The 18,765-nt window shown below is 44.6% G+C and overlaps 1 protein-coding gene across 1 annotated transcript in view; it reads left to right on the top strand.

The window, feature by feature from the left end:
• Window positions 1-18,765, top strand: part of LOC115163920 (rho guanine nucleotide exchange factor 26-like) — a 46,666-nt gene that overhangs the window by 15,154 nt on the left and 12,747 nt on the right. Inside the window, exons 6-9 of the mRNA XM_029716114.1 lie at window positions 4,701-4,853; window positions 5,425-5,557; window positions 10,072-10,146; window positions 10,299-10,388. Of these exons, the coding sequence (XP_029571974.1) occupies window positions 4,701-4,853; window positions 5,425-5,557; window positions 10,072-10,146; window positions 10,299-10,388 (451 nt within the window). The remainder of the gene's footprint in view (window positions 1-4,700; window positions 4,854-5,424; window positions 5,558-10,071; window positions 10,147-10,298; window positions 10,389-18,765) is intronic.

Raw genomic sequence — 18,765 nt, 5'->3', positions numbered from 1 at the left:
TGGCAGTGCTTCTCCTGCTCCTCCTTGCACAAAGGTGGAGGTAGCGGTCCTGCTGCTGGGTTGTTGCCCTCCTACGGCCTCCTCCACGTCTCCTGATGTACTGGCCTGTCTCCTGGTAGCGCCTCCATGCTCTGGACACTATGCTGACAGACACAGCAAACCTTCTTGCCACAGCTCACATTGATCTGCCATCCTGGATGAGCTGCACTACCTGAGCCACTTGTGTGGGTTGTAGACTCCGTCTCATGCTACCACTAGAGTGAAAGCACCGCCAGCATTCAAAAGTGACCAAAACATGAGCCAGGAAGCACAGGAACTGAGAAGTGGTCTGTGGTCTCCACCTGCAGAACCACTCCTTTATTGGGGGTGTCTTGCTAATTGCCTATAATTTCCACCTGTTGTTTATTCCATTTGCACAACAGCATGTGAAATTTATTGTCAATCAGTGTTGCTTCCTAACTGGACAGTTTGATTTCACAGAAGTGTGATTGACTTGGAGTTACATTGTGTTGTTTAAGTGTTCCCTTTATTTTTTTGAGCAGTGTATATATATATATTGACCCAGTGTCGTCCGGACTCCCAATCACGGTCGGATGTGATCCAGCCTGGATGCAAACCAGGTACTGCAGTGACGCCTCTTGCACTGGGATGCAGTATCTTAGACCAGTGTGCCACTCGGGAGCCCCGATAACGATACATATCACGATATACACATTTTTTGTAAATTCAATGAATAAATAGTTTATGTAAAGGCCTGTTTCTTATTACATTTTTAATTATACTCAACAAATAAAAAGGTACTTACTCATATTTGATTATTTCTTTTATTTAGAACCTGTGCAAATGTTCAATTAAGCATGTAACAAAATATGAATGTATAACATCTAAAAAGGTAAATGGAAAACACTTCAACTATAGTTGCAAACAAAATAAATATAGGCCTAAAATATCTACATTTTGGGTGGCTTGTCTGTTTTGCATGTTATTTTGGCATTAATACGTGTCACATGTCAATTTGGTATCTTGGGTCGAGTGTCAGCACCAACTCATGAAACCCCTGTTTCTCCACCGTGTAAACTGGACCCCCGTTTTCATGAGTTGTAACTGCAGCTGTTATCTCCTTCCACCTTCGTGATTCTTTGCCACATGTTGTGTCGCGGGGAAAAGCCTCTTGCAACCTCTTGAGTCGGGGGTTTGTTTTGAGCACTCGACTGTACAGTTTCACATGATTCTTGCGTAGGTGGTAAAAGAGGTTAGTGGTGTTTGAGCCTGTTGTCGGGATCGGCCTGCGACATATTTTGCAGAGGACGGTTTTCTGGTCCGTGTCAGACTTTTCATACCCAAACCACGTCCACGCGACCGGAGTAGCCCCTCTTTTAGGTACGAGCTCCGTGGCGCCGTGCTCTGTGTCACGTTCACTCTCTTCCATGTTGGTTTGTGTTGCAAAGCGTTGTCCAATTGACCAAAAATATTGCCGTGAAGAGTGTGATTTGCGAAACAATGAAATAAACGATAGAGCATAATATGAAACGATAGAAAAACGGCTATTGTCACACGATATATATATAATCAAATCGCCCAGCCCTAGTAGCAACACAACATGACAACAACATGGTAGCAGCACAACATGGTAGCAGCACAAAACAGGGTACAAACATTATTGGGCACAGACAACAGCACAAAGGGCAAGAAGGTAGAGACAACAATCCATCACACAAAGCAGCCACAACTGTCAGTAAGACTCCATGATTGAGTCTTTGAATGTAGATATCTCAGATAGGGGGGGGAGTGAGGCCTAAGAGGGTTTTATAAATAAGCAACAACCAGTGGGTCTTGCGACGGGTAAACAGAGATGACCAGTTTACAGAGGAGTATAGAGTGCAGTGATGTGTCCTATAAGGAGCATTGTTGGCAAATCTGATGGCCGAATGGTAAAGAACATCTAGCCGCTCGAGAGCACCCTTACCTGCTGACTACCTCAAGCTCTAAACCCTCAGAGGTAGTAATCACACCTGTGGGAAGAGGGGTATGCTTCTTACCAAACCACATGATCTTTGTTTTGAAGGTGTTCAGAACAAGGTTAAGGGTAGAGAAAGTTTGTTGGACACTAAGAAAGCTTTGTTGTAGAGCATTTAACACAAAATCAGAGGGGCCAGCTGAGTATAAATAAGACTGTATAATCTGCATATAAATGGATGAGAGAGCTTCCTACAGCCTGAGCTATGTTGTTGATGTACATTGAGAAGAGTGTGGGGCAGAGGACAGCTTTAGGAAGGGCTATAGTGACTGGGTTTATCCTGATGAGGGTGGTCATCATTACCACTGTCAGAATACTGTGTTAGAGAAATAGTCAGGCCACTGTCAGAATACTGTGTTAGAGAAATAGTCAGGCCACTGTCAGAATACTGTGTTAGAGAAATAGTCAGGCCACTGTCAGAATACTGTGTTAGAGAAATAGTCAGGCCACTGTCAGAATACTGTGTTAGAGAAATAGTCAGGCCACTGTCAGAATACTGTGTTAGAGAAATAGTCAGGCCACTGTCAGAATACTGTGTTAGAGAAATAGTCAGGCCACTGTCAGAATACTGTGTTAGAGAAATAGTCAGGCCACTGTCAGAATACAGTGTTAGAGAGGCTATAGGGATGGGTGTGGTTATTCAGATATTTCTTTATTCAAATATCTGAATGGACGTTAGTATTCGATTAGTCGCTAGAGTAACTTTTTTTGAAGAAATATATATTACAGGCCTATTTTAACAATTACAATATACTATGACATTTGAAATTCTTAATTTAATAAAACAAACTTTTGAATTTTTTTTCTTTTATTATTATTATAATTATTTTTTTTACATGTGCCCCATTAAAAAAACATACCATAGCCTCCACATGCGTGTAGCTTGTTGTTGTTGTTGACCTATCAAAGCGGCACTACAGACAGAGGCTCCACAGCCTAGCAGGTGAACTGGGATATTTGATATAAATGCAAAATGGAATTAAAATGACAGAATGACGTTTCCTTAATGAGAAGGACTAGACAACAGCCACCAACAGGTAGACTGTTGTTTCATCTGAATGTTGTAGACAAGGACGTGGAGCGCAGCATCACAGCTGTCTTAGCAAGCTTCTTTCCATTGATTTGATGCAGTAAAGACAGGCACAACCAGATGAGATGATAAATAAACTCTGGCATCTACAAGTTTGTCTAAGTAGCCCGAGTCAGTGCTACTGTCCCTCCTGTGTCACACAGACCGGCCCCCTCCCCCTCCTCGGCCCCCTCCCCGGCCCCCTCCTTGGCCTCCTCTCCGGCCCCCTCCCCTTCCCCGGACCCCTCTCCGGCCCCCTCCCCTTCCCCGGACCCCTCTCCGGCCCCCTCTCCGGCCCCCTCCCCTTCCCCCTCCCCGGTCCGCGTGCAGGGCTCCCTCCCCGGCCTCCTCCCCAGTCCGCGTGCAGGGCAGGCTGCGCAGCAAGTGCCCAAGTTTAAACCATGTTATTACATTTTTTTCCGCATGTATTTCGATGATCCGGATATCCGATAAAATGTCATGGTATTATTTGAATAGTGAAATGATTTCAGATGCCTATGGTGTGTGTGAACTGTCAGTGTATGGGGTAGGTCACTATAGGTGTATCTGCAGATGAGTTGAAACGAGGGCTAACTGGTTGAGGTCAACTTCCTGTGGATGGAGGACAGTTTCCTGTGTATCACCGTGGAGACCAGGTCTGTCGTTAAAGAGGCCATCTGCCCCTGGCCGACAGGAAGTGGAAGCCCTGTGTGTTACCTGCTAACGGTTCCCCTGAGCTAATTTAGGCAGTCTGGGAGTTTCTCTCCTGTGATGATGTGGCGAGGCTGGGACAGGTGTCAGAGACACTTCCTGCCTTTGTACGTGTGTTTGTGAGAGTGTATGAGATGACGAAAACAGGCAGATCATCCAGAGAACATTTTCCAGTTTTAAAGCAAATTTTTGTGCAATTCTATACATTTTGCCATGCGTTCTACTATTACAACTTTCAAGAGTAAGTTTAAAGCTGGACTGACTTCCTTAAAAAACTATGTTTATAAAGCACTGCTCTAGATCAGGTATCCAACTCATTCTACGGAGCTGAGTGTCTGCAGGTTTTCACTCCTCCATTAGACTTGATTGCTGAATTAATGTCACTAATTAGTAAGGAACTCCCCTCACCTGGTGGTCTAGGTCCTAACTGAAAGGACTAACCAGCATGCACTAGGCCCTCCATGGAATGAGTTTGACTAGTGTGTTTGTTGATTTCCCACTGATCTCTGTGTGTAGATGAGAATAAACCTCTGATTGCACAAAGCCTTAACAAAACTCAACCTATTTCTCTCCCCACCTTCATCTTCTACTTTATCTCTCTCCTTTCTCTGTCTTTGTCTCTCTCTTTGTCTCTCTGTCTTTGTCTCTGTCTCTCTTTCTGTCTTTCTCTCTCTCTCTTTCTGTCTCTCTCTCTTTCTGTCTCTCTCTCTTTCTGTCTCTCTCTCTCTCTCTCTCTCTCTCTCTCTCTCTCTCTCTCTCTCTCTCTCTCTCTGTCTGTCTCTCTGTCTCTCTCTCTCTCTCTCTCTCTCTCTCTCTCTCTCTCTCTGTCTCTCTCTGTCTCTCTCTCTCTCTCTCTCTCTCTCTCTCTCTCTCTCTCTCTCTCTCTCTGTCTCTCTCTGTCTCTTTCTCTCCATCTCTCGTTAGGTTCTTTAAAGAGTTAGAGGATATACACCAGCAGAATGTTGTTATAGATGACATCAGTGACATTGTGTTCAGACACGCCCAGTCCAACTTTGACCCCTACATCACCTACTGCTCCAATGAGGTTTATCAGCAGAGGACCCTACAGAGGCTAGTGTGAGTACACACACACACACACACGCATGCGTGCACACACAAGTCAACTTTGAACTGTGACTGATGACTGACCTCTGTCTCTCTCTGTCTCACTGTGTCTGCCTGTCTCTCTCTGTCTGTCTCACTGTGTCTACCTGTCTCTCTCTCTGTCTGTCTGCCTGTCTCTCTCTCTCTGTCTGTCTCACTGTCTGCCTTTCTCGCTCTGTCTGTCTTACTGTCTACCTCTCTGCCTGTCTCTCTCTGTCTGTCTCACTGTGTCTGCCTGTCTCGCTCTCTGTCTGTCTCACTGTGTCTACATGTCTGCCTGTCTCTCTCTCTGTCTGTCTCACTGTGCCTACATGTCTGCCTGTCTCTCTCTCTCTGTCTGTCTCACTGTCTGCCTTTCTCGCTCTGTCTGTCTTACTGTCTACCTCTCTGCCTGTCTCTCTCTGTCTGTCTCACTGTGTCTGCCTGTCTCGCTCTCTGTCTTTCTCACTGTGTCTACATGTCTGCCTGTCTCTCTCTCTGTCTGTCTCACTGTGCCTACATGTCTGCCTGTCTCTTTCTATGTCTCTGTGTCTGTGTGTCGCAGTAGTAGTAAGAGTCCAGTGTTTAAGGAGGTGTTGACTCGTATTGAGGGCCACCCAGACTGCAGGAACCTCCCAATGATCTCCTTCCTGATCCTGCCGATGCAGAGAGTCACACGCCTGCCTCTGCTGATGGACGTAAGACAACACTCATACACTGGACACTCATCTAACACACTCATACACTGGACACTCATCTAACACACTCATACACTGGACACTCATATACTGGACACTCATCTAACACACTCATACACTGGACAGTCATACACTGGACGCACATCTAACACACTCATACACTGGACACTCATCTAACACACTCATACACTGGACACTCATACACTGGACAGTCATACACTGGACGCACATCTAACACACTCATACACTGGACACTCATATACTGGACACTCATCTAACACACTCATATGCTGGACACTCATATGCTGGACACACATCTAACACACTCATATACTGGATACTGGACACTCGTATACTGGATACTGGACACTCATATGCTGGACACTCATATGCTGGACACTCATCTAACACACTCATATACTGGACAGTCGTTCACTGGACGCTCATCTAACACACTCATATGCTGGACACTCATATGCTGGACACTCATTTGCTGGACACTCATACACTGGACACACATCTAACACACTCATATGCTGGACACTCATATGCTGGACACTCGTATGCTGGACACTCGTATGCTGGACACTCGTATGCTGGACACTCGTATACTGGACACACATCTAACACACTCATATACTGGACACACATCTAACACACTCATATACTGGACACTCATCTACTGGACACTCATCTAACACTCATACTGGGCACTCATATATGGTACGCTCATTTAACACTCGTATACTGGACACACATATGCTGGACACTCGTATACTGGACACTCGTATACTGGACACACATCTAACACACTCATATACTGGACACTCATATACTGGACACTCATATAACACTCAATTACAGGACACTCATATACTGGACACTCATTTAACACTCATATACTGGACACACATATACTGGACACTCATCTAACACTCATATACTGGACACTCATCTAACACTCATATACTGGACACTCATCTAACACTCATATACTGGACACTCATCTAACACTCATATACTGGACACTCATATACTGGACACTCATCTAACACTCATATACTGGACACTCATCTAACACTCATATACTGGACACTCATCTAACACTCATATACTGGACGCTCATTTAACACTCATACTGGACACTCATACTGGGCACTTTGCAAATGTATTAAAAATAAAAAAACAGATACCTTATGTAAGCATTCAGAACCTTTGCTATGAGCCTTGAAATTGAGCTCAGCTACATTCTGTTTCCATTGATCGTAATAGAGATGTTTCTACAACTTGATTGGAGTCCACCTGTGGTAAATTCATTTGATTGGACATGATTTGGAAAGGCACACACCTGTCTATATAAGCTCCCCCAGTTGACAGTGCATGTCAGAACAGAAACCAAGCCATGGGGACGAAGGAATTGTCCGTAGAGCTCCGAGACAGGATTTTGTCGAGGCACAGATCTGGGGAAGGGTACCAAAACATTTCTGCAGCATTGAAGGTCCCCAAGAACACAGTGGCCTCCATCATTCTTAAATGGAAGAAGTTTGGAACCACCAAGACTCTTCCTGGAGCTGGCCACCCGCCAAACTGAACAATCGGGGAGATGGGCCTTGGTGAGGGAGGTGACCAATTCTAAAAACATGGTTATTGCTTTGTTATTATGAGGTATTGTGTGTAGATTGATGAGGGGGAACAAGCAATATAATACATTTTACAATAAGGCAACAAAATGTGTGAAAAGGTCAAGGGGTCAGAATACTGTCTGAATGTACTGTATATAACCATGCAGAAACACACACACACACCTTGTCTGTTTATGATTGTCTCACTCTCTGAAGGACTTTGTCTCTTACGTAACACTGAAGATTTGATTACACTAAACCAGCCTCTTGTTTCCTCTCTCCCTCCCCCTCTCCTCTCCCTCCCCCTCTCCTCTCCCTCCCCCTTCATTCTCTCATCCCTCTCTCACGCGTTTATTATTTCTATTACTTTCCTTCTCACACTGTTAGTCCTTTCTCTCTCTCCTCTCCTCCCTCCCACTCTCCTCTCTCCCCCTCTCCTCTCTCCCCCTCTATTCTCTCTCCTCTCCTCTCTCCTCTCCTCTCTCCTCTCCTCTCTCCTCTCCTCTCCCCTCTCCTCTCCCCTCTCCTCTCTCCCCCTCTATTCTCTCTCCTCTCTCCTCTCCTCTCTCCTCTCCTCTCCCCTCTCCTCTCCCTCCCCCTCTCCTCTCCCTCCCTCTCTCCTCTCCCTCCCCCTCTCCTCTCCCTCTCTTCTCTCTCCCCCTCTCTTCTCTCTCCCCCTCTCCTCTCTCCCCCTCTCCTCTCCCTCCCCCTCTCCTCTCCCTCCCCCTCTCTCCTCCCTCCCCCTCTCCTCCCTCCCCCTCTCCTCTCTCCCCCTCTCCTCTCTCTCTCCTCTCTCTCCCACTCTCCTCTCTCTCCCTCTCTCCCCCTCTCTCCTCTCTCTCCTCTCTCTCCCCCCTCCTCTCTCCCCCTCTCCTCTCCCCCCCTCCCCTCTCTCCCCCTCTCCTCTCCCCCATCTACTGTAGTAGCCTTCATTTATAATAGAACATCTACTGTAGTAGCCTTCATTTATAATAGACCATCTACTGTAGTAGCCTACATTTATAATAGACCATCTACTGTAGTAGCCTTCATTTATAATAGACCATCTACTGTAGTAGCCTACATTAAAATAGACCATCTACTGTAGTAGCCTTCATTTATAATAGACCATCTACTGTAGTAGCCTACATTTATAATAGACCATCTACTGTAGTAGCCTACATTTATAATAGACCATCTACTGTAGTAGCCTACATTTATAATAGACCATCTACTGTAGTAGCCTTCATTTATAATAGACCATCTACTGTAGTAGCCTACATTTATAATAGACCATCTACTGTAGTAGCCTTCATTTATAATAGACCATCTACTGTAGTAGCCTTCATTTATAATAGAACATCTACTGTAGTAGCCTTCATTTATAATAGACCATCTACTGTAGTAGCCTTCATTTATAATAGACCATCTACTGTAGTAGCCTTCATTTATAATAGACCATCTACTGTAGTAGCCTTCATTTATAATAGACCATCTACTGTAGTAGCCTTCATTTATAATAGACCATCTACTGTAGTAGCCTACATTTATAATAGAACATCTACTGTAGTAGCCTACATTTATAATAGAACATCTACTGTAGTAGCCTACATTTATAATAGACCATCTACTGTAGTAGCCTACATTTATAATAGACCATCTACTGTAGTAGCCTTCATTTATAATAGAACATCTACTGTAGTAGCCTTCATTTATAATAGAACATCTACTGTAGTAGCCTACACTTATAATAGACCATCTACTGTAGTAGCCTACATTTATAATAGACCATCTACTGTAGTAGCCTACATTTATAATAGACCATCTACTGTAGTAGCCTACATTTATAATAGAACATCTACTGTAGTAGCCTTCATTATAATAGACCATCTACTGTAGTAGCCTTCATTTATAATAGACCATCTACTGTAGTAGCCTTCATTTATAATAGACCATCTACTGTAGTAGCCTTCATTTATAATAGACCATCTACTGTAGTAGCCTTCATTTATAATAGACCATCTACTGTAGTAGCCTTCATTTATAATAGACCATCTACTGTAGTAGCCTTCATTTATAATAGACCATCTACTGTAGTAGCCTTCATTTATAATAGACCATCTACTGTAGTAGCCTTCATTTATAATAGACCATCTACTGTAGTAGCCTTCATTTATAATAGACCATCTACTGTAGTAGCCTTCATTTATAATAGACCATCTACTGTAGTAGCCTTCATTTATAATAGACCATCTACTGTAGTAGCCTTCATTTATAATAGACCATCTACTGTAGTAGCCTTCATTTATAATAGACCATCTACTGTAGTAGCCTTCATTTATAATAGACCATCTACTGTAGTAGCCTACATTTATAATAGACCATCTACTGTAGTAGCCTACATTTATAATAGACCATCTACTGTAGTAGCCTACATTTATAATAGACCATCTACTGTAGTAGCCTACATTTATAATAGCCTGTTGTGGAATGAGAATGACTGATGTTGGTAGCTTCTCTTACAGTTCTATCTCTCTGCTCTTCTCTCTAGTTCTCTATTTTAGTTGTTCCCTTGAGTCTGAGGTTTAAGGTTGGATATTAGCCCATGAAGTAGGAGGCTTTTGAGTCCTGAGAAAGTTTTGTTTACAGTTAATGCTTCCAACCGCTGTATGTGTGTGTGTGCGTGTGCGTGACAGCAGCGTGAGAGATGTGTTCTGGAAGCCTCTCCCAGGATTAACGAAGTGGTTAACCCTCGCTGGTCTCACACAGCCTTTCTTCATCATACTATGTGTACACAGTAGACTTTATTACATTTGATAAAGTACACACTGTCCTGGGTCCCAGCCTGTGTGTGTGTGTGTGTGTGTGTGTGTGTGTGTGATCTGCGACCCCTGACCCCTTTCTCTGTTCCAGGTCATTTGTCAGAAGGCTCCTAAGGACTCTGCCCAGTATGAGACCTGTAAGAAAGCCCTCCAATCAGTCAGCAAGGTAAGAGGTCAACTAGGGGTCAAACCCAAAATGATGCCAGGTCAAAGCCCATCTCAACATGAGCTCAACAAAGAGCCTGTGTTTCCCTGTGGTCTATGTATGTGAGCCTGCATGTAACTGTACATGTGTTTCCATGCGTGTGTGTGTGTTAGGTGGTGCGTAAGTGTAACGAAGGGGCCCGTACCATGGAGAGAACAGAGATGATGTACACCATCAACTCCCAACTGGACTTTAAAATCAAGGTAAGGAGATGGGCTTTATGGTAACTCAATTCACCCCAGTGGGGTCTATAGCTGGGCTTTATGGTAACTCAATTCACCCCAGTGGGGTCTATAGCTGGGCTTTATGGGAACTCAATTCACCCTAGTGGGGTCTATAGCTGGGCTTTATGGTAACTCAATAAACCCCAGTGGGGTCTATAGCTGGGCTTTATGGTAACTCAATTCACCCCAGTGGGGTCTATAGCTGGGCTTTATGGTAACTCAATTCACCCCAGTGGGGTCTATAGCTGGGCTTTATGGGAACTCAATTCACCCCAGTGGGGTCTATAGCTGGGCTTTATGGCTGTCTCAATTCACCCCAGTGGGGTCTATAGCTGGGCTTTATGGCTGTCTCAATTCACCCCAGTGGGGTCTATAGCTGGGCTTTATGGTAACTCAATTCACCCCAGTGGGGTCTATAGCTGGGCTTTATGGCTGTCTCAATTCACCCCAGTGGGGTCTATAGCTGGGCTTTATGGCTGTCTCAATTCACCCCAGTGGGGTCTATAGCTGGGCTTTATGGCTGTCTCAATTCACCCCAGTGGGGTCTATAGCTGGGCTTTATGGTAACTCAATTCACCGCAGTGGGGTCTATAGCTGGGCTTTATGGTAACTCAATTCACCCCAGTGGGGCCTATAGCTGGGCTTTATGGCTGTCTCAATAAACCCCAGTGGGGTCTATAGCTGGGCTTTATGGTAACTCAATTCACCGCAGTGGGGTCTATAGCTGGGCTTTATGGTAACTCAATTCACCGCAGTGGGGTCTATAGCTGGGCTTTATGGTAACTCAATTCACCCCAGTGGGGCCTATAGCTGGGCTTTATGGTAACTCAATTCACCCCAGTGGGGTCTATAGCTGGGCTTTATGGTAACTCAATAAACCCCAGTGGGGTCTATAGCTGGGCTTTATGGTAACTCAATTCACCCCAGTGGGGCCTATAGCTGGGCTTTATGGTAACTCAATTCACCCCAGTGGGGTCTATAGCTGGGCTTTATGGTAACTCAATTCACCCCAGTGGGGCCTATAGCTGGGCTTTATGGCTGTCTCAATTCACCCCAGTGGGGTCTATAGCTGGGCTTTATGGCTGTCTCAATTCACCCCAGTGGGGTCTATAGCTGGGCTTTATGGCTGTCTCAATTCACCCCAGTGGGGTCTATAGCTGGGCTTTATGGCTGTCTCAATTCACCCCAGTGGGGTCTATAGCTGGGCTTTATGGCTGTCTCAATTCACCCCAGTGGGGCCTATAGCTGGGCTTTATGGTAACTCAATTCACCCCAGTGGGGTCTATAGCTGGGCTTTATGGTAACTCAATTCACCCCAGTGGGGTCTATAGCTGGGCTTTATGGTAACTCAATTCACCCCAGTGGGGTCTATAGCTGGGCTTTATGGTAACTCAATTCACCCCAGTGGGGTCTATAGCTGGGCTTTATGGTAACTCAATAAACCCCAGTGGGGGTCTATAGCTGGGCTTTATGGTAACTCAATTCACCCCAGTGGGGTCTATAGCTGGGCTTTATGGTAACTCAATTCACCCAGTGGGGTCTATAGCTGGGCTTTATGGTAACTCAATTCACCCCAGTGGGGTCTATAGCTGGGCTTTATGGTAACTCAATTCACCCCAGTGGGGTCTATAGCTGGGCTTTATGGTAACTCAATTCACCCCAGTGGGGTCTATAGCTGGGCTTTATGGTAACTCAATTCACCCCAGTGGGGTCTATAGCTGGGCTTTATGGCTGTAAAGCTACTGTATATACTGAAGAGCTGTCAATGTACTATGAACCAGGGTTCTTCAATTCTCTATAGGATACTATGGACACTTAAGAATACATACAGAAGCATTAACATGAACAGAAGTGTTCATTTTTAAAGCTAGAAACTGCCACTTACGTTTGGGATGTTACAACAACAAATACGTGTGTTTCAGTGCTCTCTCAATGGAACAGACACTCCTGACTCCTGACCGCTCGTCAACAAAATAAACACAACAAATACGTGTGTTTCAGTGGTCTCTCAATGGAACAGACACTCCTGACTCCTGACCGCTCGTCAACAAAATAAACACAACAAATACGTGTGTTTCAGTGCTCTCTCAATGGAACAGACACTCCTGACTCCTGACCGCTCGTCAACAAAATAAACACAACAAATACGTGTGTTTCAGTGCTCTCTCAATGGAACAGACACTCCTGACTCCTGACCGCTCGTCAACAAATAAACACAACAAATACGTGTGTTTCAGTGCTCTCTCAATGGAACAGACACTCCTGACTCCTGACCGCTCGTCAACAAAATAAACACAACAAATACGTGTGTTTCAGTGCTCTCTCAATGGAACAGACACTCCTGACTCCTGACCGCTCGTCAACAAAATAAACACAACAAATACGTGTGTTTCAGTGCTCTCTCAATGGAACAGACACTCCTGACTCCTGACCGCTCGTCAACAAAATAAACACAACAAATACGTGTGTTTCAGTGCTCTCTCAATGGAACAGACACTCCTGACTCCTGACCGCTCGTCAACAAAATAAACACAACAAATACGTGTGTTTCAGTGCTCTCTCAATGGAACAGACACTCCTGACTCCTGACCGCTCGTCAACAAAATAAACACAACAAATACGTGTGTTTCAGTGCTCTCTCAATGGAACAGACACTCCTGACTCCTGACCGCTCGTCAACAAAATAAACACAACAAATACGTGTGTTTCAGTGCTCTCTCAATGGAACAGACACTCCTGACTCCTGACCGCTCGTCAACAAAATAAACACAACAAATACGTGTGTTTCAGTGCTCTCTCAATGGAACAGACACTCCTGACTCCTGACCGCTCGTCAACAAAATAAACACAACAAATACGTGTGTTTCAGTGCTCTCTCAATGGAACAGACACTCCTGACTCCTGACCGCTCGTCAACAAAATAAACACAACAAATACGTGTGTTTCAGTGCTCTCTCAATGGAACAGACACTCCTGACTCCTGACCGCTCGTCAACAAAATAAACACAACAAATACGTGTGTTTCAGTGCTCTCTCAATGGAACAGACACTCCTGACTCCTGACCGCTCGTCAACAAAATAAACACAACAAATACGTGTGTTTCAGTGCTCTCTCAATGGAACAGACACTCCTGACTCCTGACCGCTCGTCAACAAAATAAACACAACAAATACGTGTGTTTCAGTGCTCTCTCAATGGAACAGACACTCCTGACTCCTGACCGCTCGTCAACAAAATAAACACAACAAATACGTGTGTTTCAGTGCTCTCTCAATGGAACAGACACTCCTGACTCCTGACCGCTCGTCAACAAAATAAACACAACAAATACGTGTGTTTCAGTGCTCTCTCAATGGAACAGACACTCCTGACTCCTGACCGCTCGTCAACAAAATAAACACAACAAATACGTGTGTTTCAGTGCTCTCTCAATGGAACAGACACTCCTGACTCCTGACCGCTCGTCAACAAAATAAACACAACAAATACGTGTGTTTCAGTGCTCTCTCAATGGAACAGACACTCCTGACTCCTGACCGCTCGTCAACAAAATAAACACAACAAATACGTGTGTTTCAGTGCTCTCTCAATGGAACAGACACTCCTGACTCCTGACCGCTCGTCAACAAAATAAACACAACAAATACGTGTGTTTCAGTGCTCTCTCAATGGAACAGACACTCCTGACTCCTGACCGCTCGTCAACAAAATAAACACAACAAATACGTGTGTTTCAGTGCTCTCTCAATGGAACAGACACTCCTGACTCCTGACCGCTCGTCAACAAAATAAACACAACAAATACGTGTGTTTCAGTGCTCTCTCAATGGAACAGACACTCCTGACTCCTGACCGCTCGTCAACAAAATAAACACAACAAATACGTGTGTTTCAGTGCTCTCTCAATGGAACAGACACTCCTGACTCCTGAACGCTCGTCAACAAATAAACACAACAAATACGTGTGTTTCAGTGCACTCTCAATGGAACAGACACTCCTGACTCCTGACCGCTCGTCAACAAAATAAACACAACAAATACGTGTGTTTCAGTGCTCTCTCAATGGAACAGACACTCCTGACTCCTGACCGCTCGTCAACAAAATAAACACAACAAATACGTGTGTTTCAGTGCTCTCTCAATGGAACAGACACTCCTGACTCCTGACCGCTCGTCAACAAAATAAACACAACAAATACGTGTGTTTCAGTGCTCTCTCAATGGAACAGACACTCCTGACTCCTGACCGCTCGTCAACAAAATAAACACAACAAATACGTGTGTTTCAGTGCTCTCTCAATGGAACAGACACTCCTGACTCCTGACCGCTCGTCAACAAAATAAACACAACAAATACGTGTGTTTCAGTGCTCTCTCAATGGAACAGACACTCCTGACTCCTGACCGCTCGTCAACAAAATAAACACAACAAATACGTGTGTTTCAGTGCTCTCTCAATGGAACAGACACTCCTGACTCCTGACCGCTCGTCAACAAAATAAACACAACAAATACGTGTGTTTCAGTGCTCTCTCAATGGAACAGACACTCCTGACTCCTGACCGCTCGTCAACAAAATAAACACAACAAATACGTGTGTTTCAGTGCTCTCTCAATGGAACAGACACTCCTGACTCCTGACCGCTCGTCAACAAAATAAACACAACAAATACGTGTGTTTCAGTGCTCTCTCAATGGAACAGACACTCCTGACTCCTGACCGCTCGTCAACAAAATAAACACAACAAATACGTGTGTTTCAGTGCTCTCTCAATGGAACAGACACTCCTGACTCCTGACCGCTCGTCAACAAAATAAACACAACAAATACGTGTGTTTCAGTGCTCTCTCAATGGAACAGACACTCCTGACTCCTGACCGCATCGTCAACAAAATAAACACAACAAATACGTGTGTTTCAGTGCTCTCTCAATGGAACAGACACTCCTGACTCCTGAACGCTCGTCAACAAAATAAACACAACAAATACGTGTGTTTCAGTGCACTCTCAATGGAACAGACACTCCTGACTCCTGACCGCTCGTCAACAAAATAAACACAACAAATACGTGTGTTTCAGTGCACTCTCAATGGAACAGACACTCCTGACTCCTGACCGCTCGTCAACAAAATAAACACAACAAATACGTGTGTTTCAGTGCTCTCTCAATGGAACAGACACTCCTGACTCCTGACCGCTCGTCAACAAAATAAACACAACAAATACGTGTGTTTCAGTGCTCTCTCAATGGAACAGACACTCCTGACTCCTGACCGCTCGTCAACAAAATAAACACAACAAATACGTGTGTTTCAGTGCTCTCTCAATGGAACAGACACTCCTGACTCCTGACCGCTCGTCAACAAAATAAACACAACAAATACGTGTGTTTCAGTGCTCTCTCAATGGAACAGACACTCCTGACTCCTGACCCGCTCGTCAACAAAATAAACACAACAAATACGTGTGTTTCAGTGCTCTCTCAATGGAACAGACACTCCTGACTCCTGACCGCTCGTCAACAAATAAACACAACAAATACGTGTGTTTCAGTGCTCTCTCAATGGAACAGACACTCCTGACTCCTGACCGCTCGTCAACAAAATAAACACAACAAATACGTGTGTTTCAGTGCTCTCTCAATGGAACAGACACTCCTGACTCCTGACCGCTCGTCAACAAAATAAACACAACAAATACGTGTGTTTCAGTGCTCTCTCAATGGAACAGACACTCCTGACTCCTGAACGCTCGTCAACAAAATAAACACAACAAATACGTGTGTTTCAGTGCACTCTCAATGGAACAGACACTCCTGACTCCTGACCGCTCGTCAACAAAATAAACACAACAAATACGTGTGTTTCAGTGCTCTCTCAATGGAACAGACACTCCTGACTCCTGACCGCTCGTCAACAAAATAAACACAACAAATACGTGTGTTTCAGTGCTCTCTCAATGGAACAGACACTCCTGACTCCTGACCGCTCGTCAACAAAATAAACACAACAAATACGTGTGTTTCAGTGCTCTCTCAATGGAACAGACACTCCTGACTCCTGACCGCTCGTCAACAAAATAAACACAACAAATACGTGTGTTTCAGTGCTCTCTCAATGGAACAGACACTCCTGACTCCTGACCGCTCGTCAACAAAATAAACACAACAAATACGTGTGTTTCAGTGCTCTCTCAATGGAACAGACACTCCTGACTCCTGACCGCTCGTCAACAAAATAAACACAACAAATACGTGTGTTTCAGTGCTCTCTCAATGGAACAGACACTCCTGACTCCTGACCGCTCGTCAACAAAATAAACACAACAAATACGTGTGTTTCAGTGCTCTCTCAATGGAACAGACACTCCTGACTCCTGACCGCTCGTCAACAAAATAAACACAACAAATACGTGTGTTTCAGTGCACTCTCGATGGAACAGAATATGTACTTCACATTTAGCACCTTCGCGACACTGCTGACCGCTCGTCAACAAAATAAACACAACACAAGTGGTGGGAGCGAACAGTGGTGCTTGTTCCCCTACTGAGGATTCCATCTATAAGTGAAACAATAACAAAGGGGTCAAGTCGCCTCTTAAAGCTGAGGGATGGGGCTGGAGAAATGTAACTACTTTCTCTTAAAGCTGAGGGATGGGGCTGGAGAAATGTAACTACTTTCTCTTAAAGCTGAGGGATGGGGCTGGAGAAATGTAACTACTTTCTCTTAAAGCTGAGGGATGGGGCTGGAGAAATGTAACTACTTTCTCTTAAAGCTGAGGGATGGGGCTGGAGAAATGTAACTACTTTCTCTTAAAGCTGAGGGATGGGGCTGGAGAAATGTAACTACTTTCTCTTAAAGCTGAGGGATGGGGCTGGAGAAATGTAACTACTTTCTCTTAAAGCTGAGGGATGGGGCTGGAGAAATGTAACTACTTTCTCTTAAAGCTGAGGGATGGGGCTGGAGAAATGTAACTACTTTCTCTTAAAGCTGAGGGATGGGGCTGGAGAAATGTAACTACTTTCTCTTAAAGCTGAGGGATGGGGCTGGAGAAATGTAACTACTTTCTCTTAAAGCTGAGGGATGGGGCTGGAGAAATGTAACTACTTTCTCTTAAAGCTGAGGGATGGGGCTGGAGAAATGTAACTACTTTCTCTTAAAGCTGAGGGATGGGGCTGGAGAAATGTAACTACTTTCTCTTAAAGCTGAGGGATGGGGCTGGAGAAATGTAACTACTTCCTCTTAAAGCTGAGGGATGGGGCTGGAGAAATGTAACTACTTCCTCTTAAAGCTGAGGGATGGGGCTGGAGAAATGTAACTACTTTCTCTTAAAGCTGAGGGATGGGGCTGGAGAAATGTAACTACTTCCTCTTAAAGCTGAGGGATGGGGCTGGAGAAATGTAACTACTTTCTCTTAAAGCTGAGGGATGGGGCTGGAGAAATGTAACTACTTCCTCTTAAAGCTGAGGGATGGGCCTGGAGAAATGTAACTACTTCCTCTTAAAGCTGAGGGATGGGCCTGGAGAAATGTAACTACTTTCAAATTCATCAACGGAGCTATGGATGCAATGATTGACCATCCATGATATCAAAATGATAGTTTTAGCTATGGTTTGAGGCTATTCAGTGTGTGTTTACATGTACGTTATTTACAAACATTTAGAGGTAAACAAGATTCTATTTTGGGTTCTGACGCTGTACGACAGTTGAACTAAGCTCATGAAGCATTTAGAAGTGATATTCTTTAAGAATCAATGGTCATATATCATTAGTTAAGTTAAAAAATGTATATTGCCACTAAGAACTGTATCTTTAAAGCCCGTAGCATGAGGTACTGTGACGACATTACCGTTAGCTGTCTGTCTGCTTTGGAGGAATATTTGGGGGTATTCCTTGTCATACCTGACACATCCCAAGAGGTCTCCCAGGTGAGAGACACACAGTGAGGCAACATGAGGTTTCTCTACTGGTGTGAAATGGAGAGGAATCATGGTCCTCAATAACTGTTGCTGCTGCATTACAGAGTAAAACACACACACACACACACACACACACACACACACACACACACGGTGTTCTGTACTCATGTTCACACGGTCTTTTCCCAGCGTCCTCTTTGAATCACACTCCATTTCCGTTTCTTTCAACATTGTGTCAGAAATGCTCACATTTTCTCTCACACATACATACACGCACGGACACATACATACACGCACGGACACATACATACACTCACGGACACATACATACACTCACGGACACATACATACACTCACGGACACATACATACACGCACGGACACATACATACACGCACGGACACATACATACACGCACGCACGGACACATACATACA

Source organism: Salmo trutta, chromosome 26, assembly GCF_901001165.1.
Source record: "Salmo trutta chromosome 26, fSalTru1.1, whole genome shotgun sequence".
Taxonomy (NCBI): Eukaryota; Metazoa; Chordata; class Actinopteri; order Salmoniformes; family Salmonidae; genus Salmo; species Salmo trutta.
The sequence above is the reverse complement of the archived record's forward strand: the minus strand, read 5'-3'. Positions and strand labels throughout refer to the sequence as shown.